General features: G+C 41.6%; 1 protein-coding gene across 7 annotated transcripts in view; it reads right to left on the bottom strand.

Annotated features, from left to right (window-relative positions):
- PKHD1 (PKHD1 ciliary IPT domain containing fibrocystin/polyductin) overlaps positions 1-24,874 on the bottom strand; it is a 482,558-nt gene that overhangs the window by 323,516 nt on the left and 134,168 nt on the right. For all 7 annotated transcript variants that reach the window (XR_010748128.1, XM_066359212.1, XM_066359215.1 and 4 more), the window contains one exon: positions 13,667-13,823. Coding sequence is in view for 6 of the 7 variants with exons in the window: in XM_066359212.1 (XP_066215309.1) it covers positions 13,667-13,823 (157 nt within the window). In the remaining variant the exon portion in view is untranslated. The remainder of the gene's footprint in view (positions 1-13,666; positions 13,824-24,874) is intronic.

Raw genomic sequence — 24,874 nt, 5'->3', positions numbered from 1 at the left:
TAGTTTCACTTAAGGAAGAACATGTGTTAACCTAAGTAAATCTGCCCATGGCTTGTTTATGTATGATTTATTTTAATGTTGTTAGTGTAGATATACCTTGCCTCATTCCAAAAAGGATTTGAGACAGATTACAAGGATTAGTGGGTAAATATACAAACCTGGGCTTTGTCCCTTGTGCCACCAAGCAAAATATTAAACACACTGAGACAAGTTGATAGACATTTTAAAATGTCACAGGAACTAAGAATGACGCTAATGAAGGGAGAAAAGCTCAGCCCAAAGAAAATGAATGATTTGTGTTGGCAACTACAAACAGGACTAATTAATTACTATGATAATCGTTATTCTGTGCTGAAAAGCATTCTCCCCTCACTTTAATCAGTGGCAAGTATAAAGAAATCGAGGTAAATTAGAAAGAGAGTTTGATGAGGAATTCAACCATTGTTGATTAAAATCATTAAAAGTGATAACCCGACTGAAAGTTTCTTGGTGTGAAAGAATGGAAAGTTACTATTTAATCCTGCTCTGTGCCCAGGCCCCACGTGTTCTGTCCTCACACTTCATTAGCCTAAAACAAATACACAGTGGGCTGCTTTAAAGGGTAGTTACTCTGGGACAGGAGGGCAGTGGGGGACTTTATTTCTCCACTTTATGGAGCTCGGCCCCATTTCTGAAAGCCAAAATGAAGAGCAGGGCCGAAATCAGCCTTTGGCTGTGACCCTTAAATTGCTTGTTATGATTTTTCATGAAAGCTGAGCATGTCCCACAAGTGACCTTGGGTAATTTTATAAAAATCAATCAACCATCATTATTGTTACTTCCTCTCTAAAATAAATAAGTGAACACAACTTTTTACATGTAATCACTTCTTTCCATTAAACATCTCTTTTATTTCTTTGAAAGGGAAGTGAAGGAGACTTTTAGCAGCTAGCTCATGTTTGCAACATACATCAAAACCTGCTTTTGGCTAACCCTACAATTAGCCATCCTCGGTAATAACCACAAAAAGATTTGTTGTGTTTCTTTTTTAAGAAAAACAAATACACAGTTTTAGTTATTGTCCTCCCTTACAGAAAAATGCAGAGTATAAATATTTTACCATGCAATAAGACTCTTCAAAAGAGATGACTACGCTTTCTATCTTCAATGTTTTTCCTCCATTCCCTTGAAAGCTCCCCAGGCTGGGCCCTGCCTGACCATTCCACCAAAACTGCAACCACGTTGAATCCATGCTGAATCCAAAGCCCGATGCTCGGTCCGACCTTTCCTGAGCGGCCACAGCACTGGGCCCACATGGTCACACCTTCTTCTTGGAGCTCCTCCCCCTCACTTGCCCAGCACTGTGCCCTCCAGGTCTCCTCCTCCTCCTTCTTCTTGAAGCTCCTCCCCCTCACTTGCCCAGCACTGTGCCTTCCAGGTCTCCTCCTCCTCCTTCTTCTTGAAGCTCCTCCCCCTCACTTGCCCAGCACTGTGCCCTCCAGGTCTCCTCCTCCTCCTTCTTCTTGGAGCTCCTCCCCCTCACTTGCCCAGCACTATGCCCTCCAGGTCTCCTCCTCCTCCTTCTTCTTGAAGCTCCTCCCCCTCACTTGCCCAGCACTGTGCCTTCCAGGTCTCCTCCTCCTCCTTCTTCTTGAAGCTCCTCCCCCTCACTTGCCCAGCACTGTGCCCTCCAGGTCTCCTCCTCCTCCTTCTTCTTGGAGCTCCTCCCCCTCACTTGCCCAGCACTGTGCCCTCCAGGTCTCCTCCTCCTCCTTCTTCTTGGAGCTCCTCCCCCTCACTTGCCCAGCACTGTGCCCTCCAGGTCTCCTCCTCCTCCCCAGCCTCCCTGCCCAGCCTCCTCTACCCAATTCCTCTTGATTATCCCAATTACTGACATTGGAGTTCCTCCTGACTCATTCCCTTGACTATTTTTCTTATTCATTGGACACTGTCGTGCTGGTCTGATCTTGTCTTACGGTTTTAAACATCATCATATGCTCATTGCCGCTGATTTCCAAATGTCTATCTCCAAAGCCCACTTACGCCCTCAGATCTAGACTCATGCACCCAAATGCCTGCCCAATATTCCTACTTAGAAGTCTCACAGGCTTCTCGACTTAGCATATCCAAAATATAAACTCCCCGTCCTGCCCTTGGTTGGCCCACAGTCCTTACCATCTGCACAAAGGGCAGCTCTCCTTCCAGTTGCTCAGTCTGAAGACTACAGTCAACTGTCACTGCCTCTCACTCCACCACCAATCTTTCAGGAAAGTTTGGGCATCCTGTCTTCAGCATACTCCCCTGACCCAACCGCTTCTCACCAGTTCCCTGTCTGTGTCTCGGGTCTCAGTCAATTTCAGCTCATCCCTGGATGAGCACCTAACTCAGCTCTTGCTTCTGCCCTCGCCCCCACCCCGCAGGGTCTGCTCTTATATCAGCACCCAGTGTGATTTTTATTTCGTCTAAATCGTATGTGCTTCCTGAGGACACAAACGCCAGGACTGACTGAACCCAGTGAGGCCAACTCCGGTTTGAGCAAAGGGAAAGCCAGAGGTCAATGATGGCAAAAGCCAGGGAGGAATCAGAGGACCCCAATTAATTCAATCCATCTGTATCCCAAACTAGATATCTCATTTGCTCAAAGCTTGAAGTATTTACATATTTAGATGTAAATTATCCAATTTACTTATCTAATATTGATTAACCTCCATTCAGCTTTTTGTATGAACCCTAAATAATTCCTTAAAAAGTTTAAGCCTGTGTATGGTTACCTTTTTAGTCATTAAATCATCAGAGAGGGGAGCCTGTGGGCATTCTCTTTTTCTAGAGAATTATGGATGACCATCTGTTCAGGACGACGGACCCTCCTCTGCCTGGATAAGAAGGGCTGGCTGAGTGGTCTGAGCACAGCTAGGGTGTGTTGCTGGACCCTACTGCGTGGTGCTACTGCGCAGGTGAGCACCCGGAGGAGGTGAGCACCAGGAGGAGGTGAGCACCGGAGGAGGTGAGCACCAGGAGGAGATGAGCACCAGGAGGAGGTGAGCATCAGGAGGAGGTGAGGCAGAGGGGAGGACAGTGGCATCCAGGAAAGGCAGCCTGGAGCCTGCATTGCGAGGGAGATGCCCACCGCTTCTTTCGTTGGCGAGATCCGGATTAGACTTATGCCTGATCCACTGGAGCAGAGCCTGGAAGCCTTCGAGGTGGGCTTGTCCCCGGCCAGGGAGGCGGAAAATCAATTTGGCTGGCAAACGAGAGCCCCCAAGAGCTCAGTGCACGCTCCATAATCCTATCCACTAGCAGCTCAGGAAATAGATGCCTGAGCCCTCACATATTCATGGGGGATGTGAAGCATAAATCAGGCTTTACGGATTGGGGGCACAGGGAGTGGACTCTCTGGCTGGCTACTAATTAATCAAGCACAGAACACCTACACCTAACAACCTGGGGGCGAGCCACACAACACACAGGCACAGGCTGCTGTGGCCGTGGCTGTTTTCCCGGACTTTTTCTTTTTTTTCATTTCAATTAAAATAGATATTGAGTGAAATTTTCCCCTTTAGCTGATGCTGCTTATGCATCCCCCTGTTCTTCCTTTAATTAAAAAACATGCTTATTGCAATACTTGCCAGAATCGCTTTAACGGTATTTTAATTGTAATGTCTCTGCCTGATTAAAAAAAGGAAATATGAACTAGAAAGTGTTTGCAAAAATGTACTCAGAATGCAGGGAAAGGATCGCACACTTCCTTGGCATGGATGCCACATACTAACTCCTTAATTAGCCCGGTACGGCCAACAAATGGGCAACGTTGAAGCAAAAAACATGTCTGAAACGAAAGCATGGAACGGATTCAGAGCCGCAGACCACAGCAGCTGGGAGGGAGGTTTTCCCAGCTCAGATTTCCCTGGCAGGAGCGAGAAATGCAGCTAGCTAAGAATGCCACGCTCGGGACAGGTCCATTCAGAGGCTTCAGCCAAGTGTCCCCTGTTCTCTACAAAGGGTCGAATCACCTTTGGGAGAAGAATAGCTGGACCAGGTCCACTGGCTTCCAGTCCCGACAATTCTGCATGGTTCCCTTAATTGCTTTAGGCTGGCGGGTTCTCAAACTTGAGCGTGCGTCTAAACCTCCTCAAGAAATTAAACCACAGATTGGTGGGCCTCACCCCCAGACAGGTTTACTGCGGGGCCCAAAAATGTGCCTTTCTAGCAAGTTCCCAGGTGATGCTGATGGGGACCACGCTTTGAGAACCACTGCTGTAGGTAAATTAAGTGATCGCTCTAGGTGGCCACAGTCTTGTGAGGTTGGCTACCATCTAACAGGTTGAGAAATGCAGGGCTGGAATTCTGGATTAATTCACTTCATCATTCAACCAACACTTACTGTTATTTCCCAGCCCTTCCGCTAGGTGCCAAGATAAACACATAAAACACGCAGTCTCTGCTTCCAGCAGGTCGCCACAAAGTTTAATCGCTCCAGGTGAATAGAAGTACCCTGGTTCTAAAGAACGAGCCAACTTTACAGATAACTGGGGGGAAAAAAGATCAAGGTTATGACTCAGCCTGTTCCTTTTTTTTCTATAAAACAGAAAATTCAGTAAGTTCATCTTAAAAAGAAACTAACTCTGCATCAATGACAAAGTATAAACGTATTTGTGGAAGAGAAACTACGTAGAACTATTTAAAGGAACTCAAATACTAAGATAAGTATAAATGCCTTTGTCGTTATAACTACTGTTATAAATCACTGCTTAACTAAACCTTGATTTGCCCTTCGCCTCCAGAAAACCATTACTTCCTTTCACCAACAAAGTTTCTGGAAATTAAATACTCAAGGCCCTCAGCTGTTCCATGAATTTCTAGAAAGTAACTTAAGACCTCAGAAAGAAAGCTAGTATCGGTAAGGGGAAACAGAAAAGACAAAACAAAAAATTAACAACAACAACAAAAGTCTGTCTTTTCCCCAAAGTCTGTATTAGGCAGGTAGAAATCTCCTTAGCTACCAAGTTTCTCATTCATTCAAATAATCTCCTTCATTTTCTTTATCAAAGTCCAGTTAGCATTGACCCAATCACATTGTTGACCAGCCCTGCAATTTGAGCTACTTCTCTGAGCAATTTGTTTATTTGAATGGCTCGAACTATAATTATTCTCTGACTATTATAAACATGATTTTGCTAATAGCATAATGTTTTAGAAATGAAAGACAACAGTTGTGTCCTCAATAGTATTTATTTACTTAGAAAATGAGAATGCTTCCTACTCCTCCCCTGAATATTATAGTACATGAGAAATAATAGTAATAAAATGCTCATTCTTCAATATATTTTAATCTACATAAGAATTCCAGATCCACAAGCATCCCAGATTTCTAACTCCACTTCCAGTCTAGAAAAACAGGATGTGGAAATCATTCATCAACAAATGAGGTAGAGACAGAAGGAGAGAGCAAGTTCTGGAGGGCCTATAAGCCATACTAAGGAGCTCAGACTTGATCTGAAAGGCTAATGGAAGCCAGTGAAGGGTTCTAAGTAAGGAAGCCTGAAACATTTATCTTTCTTTACAGAAAATATCATAGTTTCTGTGCTAGGAAGGAACTGGTCCCTTTCATTAGCATTTTTCATGTTACAATGTCCAAGTTGTCAAGACAGAAAACTGTAAATTGTTTAATATTTAAACTGTTTAATGTCTGTCTGCCCATCTATTGAAAGCATGTCCCTTCTCACTGCAATGGCTTATCTGTCATTTAAGGCTAATCAAGTGTGTCTGGGACTGTTCTCTAGAGGTAAATAATGTAAGTCATTGCCTGATTGGGAAAAATAAGGGGTTTCAGAGCCGAGTGTCCCTCACATTATAAAACCTTTGTCTCTGATCTCCTGATACACAAATAGGAAATGAGACTGGTCACTGTCTGGACCCATTCACTAACATTTGAGGATACCAGGAAGGACTCTGATCACAGAGAAATTTACGGCTAACGTTCATCTGCCTCTTCGGGTCAGAAATTCATTCATTAGTTTATTCATTCAACAATTATTTGAGTACCTGCCATGTGCCTGGAGACAGAATGGTCCTAGCAATGGAAACACAGGCAAACACAGACCTGGCTCCTGCTTTCTTAAACTTGGAGTCCACACTGCACCTTGCCAAAAGGTAAAAAAAAACACACACACTCACCTTAATATTAAATTTGTGAAGAATAAATCAAGTTCTGAGCTGATTAAAAATTTTATCAATGATACAATTAGCTTTGGATATAGGCAAAAAGCATCTCTCATAAAATAATTAATACCAACTTGTCACCAAAATTAAAAAGATTGACACACAATGACACATAAGGTAAAAGGAGTCAAGGGTAAATTTCAAAAAAGGCCAGGTTAGTTATTTCTTTATCTATTTTTTACTTTTTTTTTTTTTGCATGTAGATTTTATTTATTTATTTATTTATTTATTTATTTATTTATTTATTTATTTATTTGCTTAGTTCTTTCTGATGCTATCTTCCTAATCAGCCTTCCCTTTCAGATTGTTGCAGAGCCCAGACCCTTCCAGAGTACCAGGCTTGAAAATATGAGAAGCAAGCTCACTACCTTCCTCACCACACTCCCTCCACAGGGCTGCACATAAAGCAACATTAGCAACCAGTAGAGGTTTACAGAAGCTGCTCTCTTCCTACAAAGGAAAGGGAGTCACCATCATTTTCATTTTGTGCATTGATTGGAGGACCATAGCCTTACCCAAAGCCACAGGAGAGCCTGTGGCAGTCTCAAATTTGAACTCGAGCCCCAAGCTGGCTGACCAACCTGTGATTGAGCCAACCTTGTTGCATCGTCCGTACATAATCATCCCATCTCCTACCTGGAAGGGTAGCTATGGTTCAACCGAGAGAGGAGGCAATTCAGGTCATCTCCTTTTACAGCCCACTTGCAGATTAATTATTTTAACTTACATATATATGACAAATTTTACTAGCCCACAAAACATGTTGACCAAGACATTATATAGTTATGGAAGAATATTAATGTAGACTATTCACTTTTATTAAAACTTCAGCCTGCCTTCAGATTGATTTCCTTTAAATCCATACTGATATCTGTGAAGTCTTAAAATTGTAGATATGGGGTGATCTGCCCGGTGATCACACACACTCAATGCATAGACCAACTATAAGTCATGTTCCAGGGATGTCCTGTCTCAGAGCACACCCACGTCATTGCAAGGTGAAGCATGCACTACTAACACTGAGGCTGATTCAATGCCAACTACAAGGGACCATGTGTATAATCCATGGGGTAAAAATGGCTATGCTGGGTACAGCACTTAATACCTCACTCTGATATCCTCAAATCCCTGCCAAGGATGAAGAAATTCAACACAGAACTTGGGAGGGGGGTCAAAGAGAAGATAACTCATCTCAATAAGCCAAGAATAGGCATTTATATGCCACTGAAATCCCAAATATAATAGACTGACAAGCTCTGAGTGTCCTTGACTCTAAAGAGAGAGAGAGAGAAAGAGAGAAAATGAGACCATATTTCAAACAGCACTAGAGAAACACATTTCCATGTAGTCAAAATCACAAGGAGAATGGAGGCAGGCAAGTGGATAGACTCTGCTTCTTCCTCCTCTGTAACCTTCCCTCTCCTGTCACAGAGAGAAAAATATTTCAGTACATATTTTGAAGATAACAGAGGCAAAAGCAATCCAAAGTCTTTATTACCCAGCTAATTCTTTGAGTAACCCACTTAGCTTTGCATATAGAAGCAGCCACTATCTGTAAATAAAATTGCAACTTAGGCTTGACATTCAGCCATCTCTTCTGTTATCCCCATCAGTCAAAAAATTGAAAAAGTAGAAAACTAACATAAACTGAGTGCTTACTCTGGACCAGGTCCTATGCTAAGAGTTTTACAAATATTCCATCATTTAATACTCAGAACATCCAAGTGAGTTGGACAATACATCATAGTCTTGCCACACAATAACAAACAATAAATGTTAGCCACTTTGGTTACTGTTGCTGTCATTATAAGAGCCATGACCCACCTGACCAGGCAGTGGCGCAGTGGATAGAGCATCAGACTGGAATGCGGAGGACCAGGTTCAAGACAACGAGGTCGTCAGCTTGAGCGCGGGCTCACCTGGTTTGAGCAAAGCTCACCAGCTTGGACCCAAGGTCACTGGCTTGAGCAAGGGGTTACTCGGTCTGCTGAAGGCCCACGGTCAAGGCACATATGAGAAAGCAATCAATGAACCACAAGGGTGTCGCAACAAAAAACTGATGATTGATGCTTCTCATCTCTCTCCGTTCCTGTCTGTCCCTATCTATCCCTCTCTCTGACTCTCTCTCTCTGTCTCTGTAAAAAAAGAAAAGAAAAGAAAAGAAAAATCCATGACCCTACTGAGGAGAAACTGGAGGCTTATGAGGGCTACGCAACTGGCCCAAGGTCACAGGGATGGTAAGAGACAGACACCAGACCCAGACTCAGTTCTTTCTGACTCTAAAACCTGGCAAGCCTTTAACAGTGTGCTACACCAAGAAATAGAAAATCACATTAAAGGAAACCAGTGCACTATTAAGCAGCAAGAGAGACTGAAAACAAGTTTCTGTTAAGCATTTTAAAGCGACGGCATTGTAAGTAGTAAGAAACTATAAAATGTCTTCCTTTTGAAAGCCCGACACCCAGGCCAGAGAGGTTTCTAGAGTTCATACTCCCCTAATCGGCCCTTTCTCAATCATTATCTCTAAGCCACTTCATGGTGAGTTGCTTGACCACCAGATCAGAAGATTCATTGCTTCATTCACCAGCTAGGAATGCTTCCCCAACTGCAGCCACAAGCCCAGGATGCATAATGTCTCTGACATGAGGGTAACATTCCTTCTTTGTTATTATGGCTCATCATAATTACTTGGAATAAAATAATAAATTTTAATTCAGCAATGCCTATGGCTGTTGGGCATCTTAACATAAAAGAACAAAAAATATAATTAACCAAATCAAGGCAATATGCCTATTTCCATCCCAGCTCATTAGTATTAATTGATTGGGTTAATTCTCTTTTGTGTTTAACAGTACCCCCTAAAAAACAACTTTAAAAAAAAAGAGGAAGAGGGAAACAGAGTGAAGAAGTAGAGATAGTAAGTAAATAAAAGTTTTTTCTATTCTGCTAATTGGGGAAAAATAATAATAAACATAGTTGAAGCTTTTATTATATGGTCACAGAATAATCTGGAATCAGTTCATAAAGTTCAAGAATCAGTATATGTAACATCATAAATAATAGAAAAAACTTTGTCTCTGGTGCCATTTCCCAATTACCTCAAAGAAATGAAGTTTTACTTGTAAGAAAAAATGTTAACTCTATTATACAGATGAAAATATAAGTATAGCACAGAGAGTTCAAGGTTTCTGAAGGCTACATGTACAAGTGTTGGTTTTTCTAATGTAGGAGCCTGGTGCTCTATACATTAGGACGTTGGCTTCCATGAATGGAAAAATAATATAGAGAATGCAATATTTCCATGAAGTAGTTCTAAATGTAGTTTTTAGGGGATCTAGTTCCACTTTTATTTGGCATTATTCTTTACCAAGTAGGTACATACTTCATTTAGAAAGTATTCTTTGTAATATGTAAAAATGACTGAAAGTATTTCCACTATAATACTTTATATTCTACTTAAAATCTTTCTAAGACATAGTTTTTTGGCTTAAAATATTTCATGCTTTATCTCAGCCTATTTAGGGTATCAGAAAAAGAAAATTTCACTCATCTGTTTTTCTGATACCATGAATGGGTAGATAGCAACAGACTTGGAGAGACTGACTTGCTGTTGATGATGAGGAGGATAATAATAATGATTTCATCTTGTACTTGAATAGCCTTTTATTATCTGGCAGGTACTTTCACACATATTATAGGCCAAGAGAAGACATCAGAGGGTTAAGGCTGTGCTGTATCAAACAGATAATTCAGAGTCGGCATCCAGTTTAAAACACCTTCTAGAAACAGAAAAATAACTTACCAATGAATTTTATATTCCTAACAACTCATAATGACATACATTCATATACAGGTATGTGTATGGGTATATGTATGTGTATTATATAAATATGTATTTGTTTATATACATATATTTATATATTATATATATATTTGTGTATATACATGTGTGTACATATAATATGTGTGTACACATATACCTATAGATATATCAGTAAGAACTAAAGACAATGAAAATAAACTATTTAGGAAAATTGATATTTAAGAGAGCAAAAGTTTAAAAATTATACTTCTTAAATTTTATCCAAGACCTGAGCCACATACCATTTTATTTGTCCATCTATTCAACCATTAACACATATTCTTCGACTCCTCATTTTGTCAGGCCCTGTCCTAGACACTGGAGAGACAGTAATGAATAAATTGGTGGAGTCCTTTGTCTTTTAGAACTTGTTCCAGCAGAGGAAAGAGAGTGTAAACAAATAAGTACATTTACAGTATGTCATGTGGTGATCAGTGCTATGAAGAAAAGTAAAGCCAACTGACAGAACAGGGAATAAGAAGTGGTTGTAATTTAAGAAAAGATGGCCAAGCAAACCTATCTGGTAGGTCGTCATTTTCTCAAAGAGCAAATAAAACAGGAGAGCCAGACACATCTGTAAGGAGACTGTTCCAGGCATAGGACATTATGTGCCAAGGCCCCAAGGCACGTGTTCCTGGTCTATTCATAGAAGAGCTGGACCAGAGTGAATGAGGAAGACAAGATCCATAGAAATCAGAGGTTTGATATTGGTGAGGACTTCAGATCTTATTTCTAGTGAGATGAGAAGCAGTGGGCTGGGGTGGGGTTAAGGGAAGAAGGATGTGGAAAATAAACTATTGGGGATTATTTTAGCATATAGCATAAAGTCAAATACCAATGACTTCAACACAGGAAGGCTTGTTTTTCTAACACAAAAGATAACTTAATAGGTGAGCAGTCCCAGTTTCCAGAACACTGTGGCAACTTCAAAGTCATCAGGACCTAGGTTTCTTCTATTCTTTTTCTTCCCTGTTCTCAATGAGTCGCCTCGTGGTCAAAGATGGCAGCTGAAAAGGTAGCTATCACAGTTACATTCCACAAGGCAAGGAAGAGGAAGAAGGACAAATAGAACATGCCTCCTATTGGGTCAGTTCCACCTCAGGAAATTTCCCAGATGTCCCATATAGCACTTCCCCTTGCATCTCATTAGCCAGTTCTTAGCCACAAAGGAGGCCAAGAATATATAGCATTTGAGCTAGGTAGATTGCTGCCCAGATAAAAATTGGGCTCTGCTACAATGGAAGACAAAGAATTAGATACATGGGAATCAATTAAGAGGCCATTTGAAATAATTCTGGCTTAAAATTATGTTGATTAGCACTCACTGGTACCAACATAGGTGTTGAGGTCACGGACTAGGAGAATATGAAAGAAGTCTAGGACTCCTCCAAGGTTTTTGCCCTGAGCCACTAGACATGTGCAGTTACAATGAGTGAGATGAGAAAGTTCCTCAAACTTATACTCTGTGTGTGTATTGATATCAACATGATCAAAATTGTCTCAGACACAAATGATATGCTCTTCACTATCTCCCCACCATCCAACTAGAATCGTACATCCTGGACGTCCTGACTGCTCTAGACTTCTGGGCTACATGCTGCTTTACTATCGGCAGCACACAGTTTAGAACTGAAAATTTTACTCTTTTATATTTATATGTTCCTTCATTAATTTTTTTCTTTAGGGATACTATACACTAATGACATTATTAGTCTTCACTTTTTCTTGTATCTCACAGGGATTTTATAGGCCACTTAAGTAGTCACAAGTCATCTTTGAATTAAACTTAATCTGCATCCTTTCCCTGTTCTCATTCTTTCTGGAAGCTACGGTCCATGTTTCTATGATGAAAATCTCAGAGCTTTACTCTAGGCACCCCTGCTCTCTGCCAACAACTCCTGGAGCCTATTTGTACAGAAACAGGTGTCCGCTACTTACCCGCACATTCCTACCAATGGTCCTACTCCTTTCCCTCTCCACAGGATGAGGTTCTGCCCTTCCAAACCTGACTCACTTGTTCTAAATAATATAGAAGCGAAATATCGCCTGAATCAGGAATAGTAAGGAAACTCACTATTGGAAAGTGACAGGTTGAAGCAAGTATTTGGGTTGCTCAGACCTTGAAATGTCTGAGAGTGAGAAGCCAAGTGTATATTCTGCTCATCCCTGCCTTCCTCCTACCCTTTACCCTCCTTCTCATGCCTCTTCTCCATCTTAAGTCCTTGGCCCCATTCACACCATCCCTTGACTGAACGTTCACCGTGAACTGATAGGACGGTGAGAGACCCAGTTAGGCTAAGTCTGAGGATTTTTAATGGGAAAGCTTCTCCCAAATGGTATCAATATAAGGAAAAAACCCTTGAGTGTCTGCAGGCATTTTATTCTGCAGAAGATTTTACTCCTTTGGGGACAGTCCTGTTGAATATCTCCAACCAGTGTCTTTTCTTTGAGCTGAGGCATTAAGTCTATAATTTTTCTTGTCATTTCTAGTCTATGGACAATCAATGGCTATCAATAAGTCAACACTCCCCATGGCCACTGGTTCCAAACACACACACACACACACACACACACACACACACACACACACACAAACACACACAGATAAGCCAAGAGTCTAAGTTGGCACACCATTTTTCCTAAAGGGTACTAATTAAGTGATTTGCCTGAAAATTGTCTCCTTGCTAGTAAAGAAAAAACAGCTTCCAGAGTATAGAACGATAAAATGTCTAATCAGAGAAACCTAATTTTATCTGTAAGAGACAAGTATCAAAGTTGTATCAGTTTATCTCTTCAAGACACCATGCTTTTTCTCATGTAGTCTTGCTCTTACTTTAACAAGAACAAATCTTTCTGTGAGTGTTCAATATATGTATAGCAAAAAAAAATCTTTTACTTAAGTTTTATATATCTATAACTAATCACATTTCCCAAGCAATTTTTATTCACCAACGAATAGAGTTGCTTTGATGATCATTTGTTATTATCAGTCATTGAAATAGGCAATAATTTTTGTTCTCATTTAACAGATAAGGAAACAATGAGGTAAAATAACTGATTTAGGCACTTGGTGATGTGGCGAAAGAATTGAAATTTGAATTCTTAGTCTCATCCAACTTCCCAGACCCTAGAGCTATGTGGCCGGTTTTGCAGTAAGAACGCTCATTTATGTGACTTTCCACGGGACCAGGAAGTCAAAACCACAACAGGGTCAGAGCGGGAAACATTACTTCCTTGGCAGGGAGTTTCAAAGGCAGCAGCATTAACTGGTTTCAGAGCATTTGGCTATATTGTGGGGGCTGCCCTGGACAAGCATGACTACAAAGCGCTGGAATAAAAAAGCCTATTCTTTGAGAACCCTGGTCACTTCTTTGTATTTAAAAAATTAAAATAATCAAGTTCTGTGCTTATAAGAGTCCACAGAAAGGGCTTGCATTTTGAAGCCTATGACCACTTCCTCTTTTCACGGTAAAATCTTAATTTGGTCCAAGAAAAAATTATCAACAAGTGCTGGGACGATATCCAAAATATTCCCCTCCCGCCTTTTCCCTAAAAGTGATAGAAATATTTCTACTGATGTATGACCAATCTCCAAACTCCACAAACCTCTCACATGCAGGAAGTTGAGGAGGCTTGTATTGGTGTCTAGCAGTAGCCACTGGCCGTTCTCCACCGTGACGTTGTCGCCATCTTGTGGCATTCTTTCAGGAAACCAGCTGTAAGCCCTGGACCACCTCCGGCAGAAATGAAAAGAAAAGTTGCCCTGGAAAACAAGAGTATTGTTTGATTTGGTTTTAAAGCAGGATTCATTAAAATAGAAACTCCTTAAACTAAAATAAATGTCAATACAATTTTAAATGTCTCAATAAAATCAGCCATCTTCGCTTCTTTATACAACTAACTGAAAAAAGAAGGGCGGAAGTTCTCTGTGAAGTGCCTCAGTGCCCAGCCTCCAGTTCTCCAACAACAGGCCTGTCATGTTTCCTTACCTTTTATCTCCAGCACGAGCCCCTTTCTACCTAGCAGATGAAGTTGATTCCGTTTTTTATCTTTACAGAGATGTATTGAGTCTTGGACAAAAAGTCATAAATAGCCTGAAATAGAGAGAATTAAAATGTTCTGCATGATGGGTGGCATTTTGCTTTATGTAATTGATATCATTTTTCACTGACTGTACTGCCAAGTGTCTCTTTTTTTTTTTATAGGAATATTCTAAGTGCTCAGATCCAGCCTCCCACAAATAAAGCCCATGCTGAGGTACCATGCCAACTGACTTCAGGTGAGAGCCCAGAACCTCTGAGTGCAGGGCAGGGAGCAAGATAGAGAGGAGCTCAGAGGAGGAGACAGCCCTTCCGCATCCAGCCTTCAGGCTTCCTCTCAGAACACTGGGCTTTCCTATTCATGGTCATGCTGAAGTCATGTGTTTTTCAACAGAAGGGTATTAACATCACAGAGAGCAGTATCTGACTCATGCAAGAGGCCGAGACTATGTCTAAATATCTTGTGCAGTTAAGGCACCATCACGATGATAAATATAATGAAATCAGAAAAGAGAAGGTGATTCCCTTGAGGAGACACATACACCATATATATCCCTCTCTCCACACAGTTCTCTTCCCACCCAGAACCAACCTAATGCGAAGCCCAGGTTCCTATAGAATAACTGCCTAGAAGGTCCTCTCGTGACGTGTCAGAAGCAGATGGGAGAAGATCATTAAGAAGGGAAGGCATGTTTTTAACAACAATAACTACACCTACACAGCAAATAGTGCCCTGGAGGATTTCTGAGAGAGAAAAATGGAAATGTGTGTTGCCAGAAGAGCCAGTAGATTTTCCAGAAGGGGTTACTAATGTCCAGCTCAGTAGTTACAAGTTGTATACTCAGCCCAATCACCAGTAACGCTTTGGGATAAGGAAAAGCAGGATCTTTTTATTTTCCACACTTACAAAGAAGAAAAAAAATCAGTGACTCATCCCAATTTAAGAGACAGAAAATCATAAGCCATAGTGACAAGCAGCCAGCACCACAGAAAGAAGCATGTGTGGTACGTGCTCATCATTATGAGCTCTATGAACCATGTCCCCACCAGCTCATCCATGGACTCAAAAAGTAAGAGAGAATTTTAGATGTCTACCAATTTTGCAGACACTAGGTACAGGGAGAAAAAAATTACAAAAAGTGCTCCTGAAAAGACTGTATATTCTACATTTTTATAATCTTTTCTTTACCCCCTCAGAGTGCATAAAGAGGACAGAGAGGCAAATAGGAGGAAACTGAAGTGGAATAAAGTGGTGAGAAGGTGCAAAAGACTGAACCAGATCAAGATGGTAAAGTCAAGTGCAGAGAAGGGTGAACCAGGTTGTCTGTAATGTCAGACCTGAGTTCACCATAAAAGGACATTTGAAAAGCCTGGATTTCTATATAGTCAGAGATAAAGAATGCTAGAGGAACCCTATCCCTTCATTTTAAAAATGATGTTGGCTGGCCCCTTACCTAGAGCTCTCTAATGAGCTCAGTGCCGCCACGTTGGGATCAAAAGCTCAGGAGGCGGGGCCAAAGAATCTCTCATTTTAATGACCTACTCAGCTGACATTTCTTCAAAGTTTGACAACCAAACCAGGGCAAGGGCTACAGGGGAGGAGGATAGATCCGAAAACTGAACCAGAAAGTTTCTTTCAAAACAAACTTTGAAGCTCAGGGTCTCAAGGAAGACTAGCAAGTGGGGTGAGATGTTATGCAGATACGCTGTAAGAAGTTTGAATTCAGCAGCATAACTCTTTACTCATAATATTAACCTGGCAGTCCGATCCAAAGTTCAACTGCAGAACCACAAAGAATGCCAGAGCTCATGACGGAAATCACAGTGTAAGTATCTCTCTTACCACAGAAAGATCTAGAACACCTAGATATTAATTAGGTATTAGGGGGTCAAAGGAAGAGCATTCTATGATGTCTCCCCTTAATTACTTTGAGAACATTTTATGACTTACAATTAGCTCTGATACCTATCACCAGCTCTAAGTAAGTTTTAAAGACTCTCTTATTCTGAAGCATGTGTGTGTATCACGTGCTGCTTCCTTGTGCTATACCATCTTGGCCTGGCCTGTCAAACTTCAAACATTGCTGTACTCAGCCCCAGACCAGGGGATAGAAAGGTCTAATATTGTTATGTCCTCTTCACAGTTGAGAAAACAAAGGCTCAAAGAGTTTAATTGATGTGTCCAAGGCTACAGGGGTAGAAACCGACTGGACTCATGTGGAGCAAGCTTTTCATTCATGGTTGCCTCTTCTGGAATACTCTTCAATAAGATACCTGCATGGCTTACTCCCTTTCTTTATTCAAGTCTCTGCGCAAATAACACCTTCTTCCCCGTGTCCTTATTAAAACAAAACCTCCAATCATTCCTTCTCCCCTAATACAGCTTCATTCAGATATTATATCGTTTAATTCCTTATGTATTTATTATATATTAAACTTACTCAAATGAAATCGAGGGACTGTGTTTGTTTTAGTCATTACTATATTCCTAGCCCCCTAAAAAGTGTCTGGAACATTATAAGTGCGCAATAAAAATCAATGACAGGCCTGACCTGTGGTGCCACAGTGGATGAGGCATTGCCCTGGAATGCTGAAGTCGCCAGTTCAAAGCCCTGGGTTTTTTCTGGTCAAGGCACATACCGGAGTTGATATTTCCTGTTCCTCCTCCCCCCCTTTTCTCTCTTTTTCTCCCTTCTCTAAAAATGAATAAAATCTTTAAAAAAGATCAATGACATAATTTCTTTAATGAATCAGCTACCCGCTAATCCCATGCATGCATTTATTGATTTTACAGACACGGCACACGCGTAAGCACCTTCCTGATACAATAGGTAGACAAGTAGGCAATAAAGCCTTTAATACTTAAAAATGCTATATCCTCTAGTTTTCCTGATGTACTGGGTTTGGCCCACATCTTTTCACATTCCTTTCTGTGTTTTCCAGTGCTATTTAAATGTAAACCAAATGATGATGAGTTGTATCTATCTAAATTAAAATCCAAGACTCAGATTCAGTTTCCCTCTGAAAATTTCCACCAATTATTTTTCAGTTGAACTTTCTCTCTTCAGTGTGGTAAATTCCAAAATAATATAAATGCTAAGCATTAAGTTTCAAAGACCTAAGCTTTCTTGAGCCCAAACTTCTCCTTAAAAATAATAAAGATATCTTGATATGTACACATTTTTATTGATCATTCATGCTTTAGTACATGATTGACTAAACACCAAAAGCCCTAGAAAATTCATGCATCTCCACCTATCTAGCAGCTACCTGGGGAAATAAAAGAGCAATGCATCTCCATGATTGCAAGTTGTCAGTGAATCCACGGATGCATGCACTTGCCCTAAGTATTTTAGCTCTGCTACATCTTTGGAGTTGACACACTGATATAGTTCACTACCTACAAGGGGCAATGCCCCATGAAACTGTGGGCATGGCTCATTTTCCAACATCTTTATCCTCCAGTCCCTATCACTTTGATAAAATCAAGCAAAAAGAAATGCTGACCCCATTGTTTAAAAACACCTTGTTAATATATTTGCAAGCCTCTCAGTTGACACCAGCATAATGTTTCTGGTGAAAAACAGACACACTCTGTGTCACCAAACCCAGCTTATAGGCTGATGTAGGTCTCACTGCCGCTGAACATGCTTGAAGCTCTTTCCACTCTAGTTTGCAAGGTGCTCAGCCTTTAGCTTTAGTTTCCTTCTTTGAGTTAAACGAATCACTCAATACCATTTGGCAGATGAAGAAAATTATTTCCCCATGGGCCTATGGAGGTGGATGTGGAAATAGAGATTTCAGAATTATCTAGTATATGCCCTCGTCTTTCCTGCACTAAATGCAGCCTCAAATAAACCAAAAGAGAAAAAGAAAAAAAGAAAAGAAAACACAAGCAAAATCTTTCCTGCTTCAGCTGGGAAGCTTATGCAATTTGTTTTCTTCTTACGGCATGTCAGCACTTCTCTGAACTTTAGGGAATGTGCAGTGTCTGCAAATCTCACATGTCACCCTAAATGTATTAGCTACACCACTAGAGTTATCTTGAAAGAAGTCATTGATCAGCAAGTTGCAACAACCAGGCAAAGCAAAGACCTTTTTGTGAGCATTATGCGTAAAGCTGGGTGGTGGAGGAGGTAGAACACAGGAATCTCCCTAGTCACGGTGTCTCCTGGATGACAACGACACAGAAAACCTGTTTGACACCTCACCACAGTGCCTTCTTCAGCACGAAAGCCTTGGAAATCGGAAAAGACAGGTGCCTGTAACCAATATTCTCTCCACTCCTTACCCTGCTTTGTTTTCTCCCAAGCACTTATTATTGCTGAAACACAGTGTGTTTGTTTATAGTCGGTCAACCCCCTGCAGAACGTGAGTCTCACTAGAGCTTCCTGGATTCCCGCTGTATCCCCAGTACACACAACGCCTGGTATGAGTCCATGAATGGTCAACTCTGACTTGGGCTCATAATCACTATGCCATAATTTAAAATATCATTTTTAATAACTAAAATAACTTGATATGGAGCTGGAAATTCTTTAACTTTCTTCAGTGCTCTTTCACATAGAAACGTTTTTAATTTTTATGAATTCAAACATATTTCTCTCTTATTGTGTGACATCCTCCATTATTTTATGCATAGGACACCCTTTTTGCCTTCTTATGTAAACATCATTTTATGTTCATCTTGATTTGTGGGTTTTATACTTGCATACTAATCCTTACCTAGAATTTACATTGGTGGGAAGGTTCCCAATTTTGCTTTTAGCTTTTGTTTTCTTTTTTCCCCCAAATAGTTAACTGTCATCACATCATTTATTAAATAACACTTTCTCTTCCAAATAATAATGTTGGCTATTTTAATAATAGTATTATAATGTGGGGTGATATTAAAGTTGTTGGTTAATTAAAATCCCAAGTCTTTTACATCTGACCTGATGCAAAGGCATCTCTCTCTCAGATACATGTGACCTCATACTTATTCTTAAGGTACTCTTGTTATCATTGAAAAAAAAAGACAACTATCCAGACAATTAATATAAAGTATGATAAATTCAATATTAATTAGTCCTAACCAAGGCGCTATAAGAGTTCAGAGGATCAGATGACTGACCCTCGAAGAGAGTGCCTTAACAGATGAAATCCAGTGCCTTAATCACCTTTTCAGTTTTAATCTGGGCACTACAGATAAATTTACACAGGCTGAGATTATTTTAGCTGATTATAAAACCAAAAAAAATAATAATAATAATGCTCATTGTAGAAAAGCCAAACATCTACAAATCCAAGATTACAAATAGAGCCCCTGACCTATAATCTAATAACTCCTTAGGGAACAAAAAGGAAATTAAATTAGTTTAGCATAATTTGTTCCTATTGAGCTCATGGTGGCTCTCAGTGATCACTTTCTTTTCTTTGGTGCTTATAAAGCTTTCGTGATTATGAGATAAAACGAGAAAAGCCTTCCACACTGCCCAGCACTCTGCCTACTCAAAGAAATGTCAACAATGCCTTTCGCAAGAGACTTGCACCTCCTTCAGATATACCCTTTGTCTCCGTTAGAAAACAGGGCAATTCGCTAGTTTGTCTCTTGGTTCTATACACATCTTCTACTCTATGCATTCTCAAAGAATGTTGATATTAGCTCACTGTTTCATACATGCAAGTTATTTTAGCACTCTTGAACTTCATTAGACTATCACAGTCTGCAAACGGAACAAATTTATAGTCTTCCTTTATCTTCTCTTCCATTTGAGTCTTCAAAACTCTTCTAACTATGTGTCTTCAGTTATAAGCCTGAATATTATTTCACCTGTTAAAGAAAATAATGATGAGAGCTAGACATTTTACTTAGAGCATTACTAGTACTCACAACTGGAACACATACATATAATGCTCTCCAATTTAAATTTTTAAATGTTTTAAATTTTTAAAATTAATGGCTAACTTTTTTTTTTAGTGCAATTAATAGGTATTATCTCAATCATCACAAATTCTTTCCTTGCCTGGAACTAGGGAGCAAATGGGTCTCTGAATTCAATAAACACTTATTGAGAAACCACTACCCACTAGGCACTGGTCTAGGCACAAGACGAAACAAATTCCTGACCTGACGAAGCTTATGTTTTCGAGAGGTAACAGCTAAATACATAAGAGAAATAATGCGCTCTGGAGGGAAGGGAACAGAGTGAAGTGGATTACAAGCACCAGGGTGGGAGGAGCTATTTCTATGGAGGGATCGGGGACTGCACCTCTGACAAGGACTGGAGCAGAGAAGTCCGGTGCGGGCCAGAGGGTGTCTGGGGAAGAGCCTGAGGAGAGAGCGCACTCGCTGTGCTCCCGGTCAGCAAGGAGACAGACAGGGAGGCAGGCAGGAGGGAAGTAACTCAGCACAGTCCTACAGCCTCCCTGCTGATGCAGCGGGCATTCGTTTTATCCCACTGACTGAAGGCCCCACGTTCTTCATCTGCCACAGAGAAAAGAATCGTGTAAAATATTCAGTAGTACATAACAAGGTTAGCAAACTATGGCCGAAACCTGGCCCGCCCAATGGTTTGATTAAAATAAAGTTTTATTGAAACATGGCTTCGACCACTCATTTACAGATTGTTTATAGCTGCTTTCAGTTTGTGACAGAGATGATACCGCCTGCAAAACCTAAAATATTTACTGTCTGGATCGATACAGGAAAAATCTGCTGGATCCTGGTATATCCCAATTCATACTATCAGTGAGAATTGATACGGCCCAATTCTCTAACATTTGCTCAGCACACCACATCTACACTCCATCAATGTTGAAAAATGTTCAAAATAAAAACTTTCTAGAATTAAAAATTGGTCATTAGAATGCAGCCATCCAAGAGTTTTAGGACTGGCAAGCAAAAGCATTTTTAATAAAGAATATGCCTCGAAATATTAGAAACCAGTTCCTCATTGTCCAGTAAGCAATAAAGCGGGTCTCCGACGGCTACAGAAAGACAAGTGGAAATGTGGGCATGTGTGTGTGTGCAAGCGCCACACAGGTGCATGCACACATACACACACAGAGCCAAATCAGAGACTGACAGATACACGCTAGCCTTTTCCACAGAGCTGACATACTGCCATTTAACCAGCGAGCACAGAGCATGTGTTTCTGTTCCCAGTCACTAGTAGGAGACAAGGTTAACATTTTAAGTGATGGACTACAGCGTGTTATTTCCCCATGCAATGGACCCGTGACTACACTGCCTTCGAAAACACTTAATTTTAGTGATTGAATACACGGGAGCGCACTCTCCCTGCTATGAACCTTTGACAGCTCTTCAGTTTCATACACCAGGGGAACCTATTTTTTTCCCTCCTGCTCTTTTTCCCTCCTCTTGATACCTAAAGGAAGCACAATGAATCTGCAGTTGCAGAGAGAAAAGGAGGGAGTCCAGAGAGTGAAAACCAGTTTATAAGCATCGGTGTATTTTACAATAGAAGTATTCACTGCCAACTGCTCTAATTACTATTAATGTTTGGGCTACCATCTTCATACAAAAGAAATAATGATCTCCTCAAGGGCAAAAAATATATATATTTTAACAAAAACAAATGAAAGGTGATTACAGTTAGCTCCTGGGCTAAATAAAGACAAGGTACTTTGTAGTGAACAATTAGAAAAGTGGGTAGGTCTCCGATTTACACAAATAAATGAGGTTACCCTTAGTTTTTTCCTCGCCCTCTCTTCTTTTCCCGTCTCTCTGGAGGAACCATGCCCACAGCTCGCAGGGGCAAGGAGCTGACTAGACACTTTTCTGAGTCTGAGGTTGCTCCACACCAATATGGGACCCAAACCAGACAAAGCCAACTTTTCTCCCATCAGACATGCCCCAGCCTCGAGAAATACTAACTAGAGCGATGGGTATTCTACCAACAGTAGAGATCTCCTTATGGGCGAGCCCCCAGGAGGCCACCCCAAACCAGAACCCCTAAAACTAACAGCCTAATTAAAGCCTCTAGGCACAGAAATGGTTCAGAGTGTGTCACATCCTGGCCACTCCAGGAAAGCCCAGGACTAAGTGAAATATACACATTTCAGGAAGACGTGGAACAGATCACTGAGATGCCAGCAGGACGTTAAATTGCACAAAGGCTGTGTCTTAGAGACCTTCTGAAATCCCCAAAGGTAAGCACACTGCATAGAGCAAGCATAATTCAGAGATTACCCCCAGGATTCCTGCCTCCTGGTGTAAATGCCTTGCATAATCCCCTTCCCTTTAGTAGGAGGAGAGCTGGTGACCACCAGGGGGAATCACTTCAATGATCAGGTTTCGTTACAGTATGGCAATGGAGAAGGAATTCTGCAAAGGTAATTCAGTTCAAAAATCAATTGAGCCCTGGCCAGTTGGCTCAGCGGTAGAGCGTCGGCCTGGCATGCGGGGGACCCGGGTTCGATTCCCGGCCAGGGCACATAGGAGAAGCGCCCATTTGCTTCTCCACCCCCACCCCCTCCTTCCTCTCTGTCTCTCTCTTCCCCTCCCGCAGCCAAGGCTCCATTGGAGCAAAGATGGCCCGGGCGCTGGGGATGGCTCCTTGGCCTCTGCCCCAGGCGCTAGAGTGGCTCTGGTCGCAGCAGAGCGATGCCCCGGAGGGGCAGAACATCGCCCCCTGGTGGGCAGAGCATCGCCCCTGGTGGGCGTGCCGGGTGGATCCCAGTCGGGCGCATGCGGGAGTCTGTCTGACTGTCTCTCCCCGTTTCCAGCTTCAGAAAAAATACAAAAAAAATCAAAAAATTAAAAAAAAAATCAATTGACTTGGGTTAATCAAAAGGAAAATGGACTTCACCTACTCAGATAAGCCCTTAAAAAAAGAGACACTCCCAATGGGCCTCAAAGGAGCAAACTGTCATATTATGTGGACAACCATGCGGCTGGGACCCAAGGAAAACCTTGATCTCCAGGTGAAAATGTAGCCATCAAGGTGTCGGCCCTGTGAGAACTTAACCAAAGAATGCAGCTACTTTGTACCCTGATGTTTAACCTACAAAAACTGTGAGATAACGAACAGGCATTGTTTTTAAGATTGTGGCTACTTGTTACACAGCAACAGAAAATAAATATGCCACCATAATGGCCTTTAACAGAGTAATTTTCATAATAAAATATGTTTGTTTTCTCCCCTTCATTGAAGTCACTGTTCAAAAGGAGAGAGAACAAGCCAGGTTAGGATGGAGACACTGGGCAGAAAGTCCACCTGGCTCTCCCACTACATGAGTGACTTGCCACCCACAGGGCATGCAACATAGAACGTGCTTATTTATGATGCCAATAAGCTTAAATTCAAACCTGACATAGACCTTTAATTTGCTCAGGGGGAGCTAAGACTACTAAAGGTAAACAGCACATGTGACAGGACTGCTCAGTCTTCACTTCTCTCTCTATTCCTAATCCTGAACACAGCCACGACACGTGTCCTTTGGGAGACATTAAGAACTTGTATTGAGGCCCTGGCTGGTTGGCTCAGCGGTAGAGCGTCGGCCTGGCGTGCAGGAGTCCCGGGTTTGATTCCCGGCCAGGGCACACAGGAGAAGCGCCCATCTGCTTCTCCACCCCTCCCCCTCTCCTTCCTCTCTGTCTCTCTCTTCCCCTCCCACAACCGAGGCTCCATTGGAGCAAAGATGGCCCGGGTGCTGGGGATGGCTCTATGGCCTCTGCCTCAGGTGCTAGAGTGGCTCTGGTCGCAACTGAGCAACGCCCCGGATGGGCAGAGCATCGCCCCCTGGTGGGCATGCCGGGTGGATCCCGGTCGGGCGCATGCGGGAGTCTGTCTGACTGCCTCCCCGTTTCCAGCTTCGGAAAAATGAAAAGAAAAAAAAAAAAAAAAAGAACTTGTATTGAATTTATTAGGGTGACACCAGTTAACACAATGCACAGGTTTCAGGTTACCTGTACAACATATCTCTCCACACTGTATTGTGAGTTCACCCCCCCCACACACACAAGTCAAGTCTTCGGCCGGCTCCATTGATGCCCCGTATCCTCCTCCACCTCGCCCCCAACTCCAGAGAAGAACTTTTAAAAGTCCACTTGCTGGATCTCCTTCTGAGAATGGCTATTTAAATATAATTGGCTTTATTAGCACTACTCTTTTGCCTGCATTGTATCCAGAAGAGAAAAGATCTTTTTTATTCCCCCACACAAACAAAAGGGCGACGCTTCAATGCTTTGCAGAGGAACACCAAGTTCAAAAACCAAAGAAATCCATCTGGGAACTGGCATCTTCACCAGCCTTGACTGAATAACTTTTCCCTCATGCTTTAAGCTTCAGAGTAGAGACTAATACACTCTGTAGGGAGGACATAGGAAACGTTCATTCACGTTTTCATATCTCCCAATACCAGAGTAGCACCAAGGTTTCTCAGGAAGCGTTCATACATGTATTGTCTGGTATTTGATGATGCAAGACTTTATCTGTTTTAAGCCTAAAGTCACAAAATCATCAGTCCTACGTGAGGAATGAGGAAACCCAGAAAGATTAAATGATGTGTTTCAGATCTGAGACGAAATCTCAGTAATCTATAATTTGGGGAACTTGCAGTGCAGATGCTTTGTTTGTATAGACAGCCTGCATTGATTAAAATCATCACCACCATCTTTGTGAACATTCACTGGACGCTCTCTATGGACCAGTCACTGTGGTACCCAGCCCTGTACCATGAATGCGTAATTGAATTTCTAAGCTCTTAGAGCCCAGTTTCAAATGCATTGTTCCCTTACTCCAAATGCATCTGCCACATTGTCTTTTTT

This window comes from Saccopteryx leptura, chromosome 1 (genome assembly GCF_036850995.1).
Source record: "Saccopteryx leptura isolate mSacLep1 chromosome 1, mSacLep1_pri_phased_curated, whole genome shotgun sequence".
Taxonomy (NCBI): Eukaryota; Metazoa; Chordata; class Mammalia; order Chiroptera; family Emballonuridae; genus Saccopteryx; species Saccopteryx leptura.
Note: the sequence above shows the minus strand (reverse complement) of the source record. Positions and strands in the feature narration are given on the sequence as shown.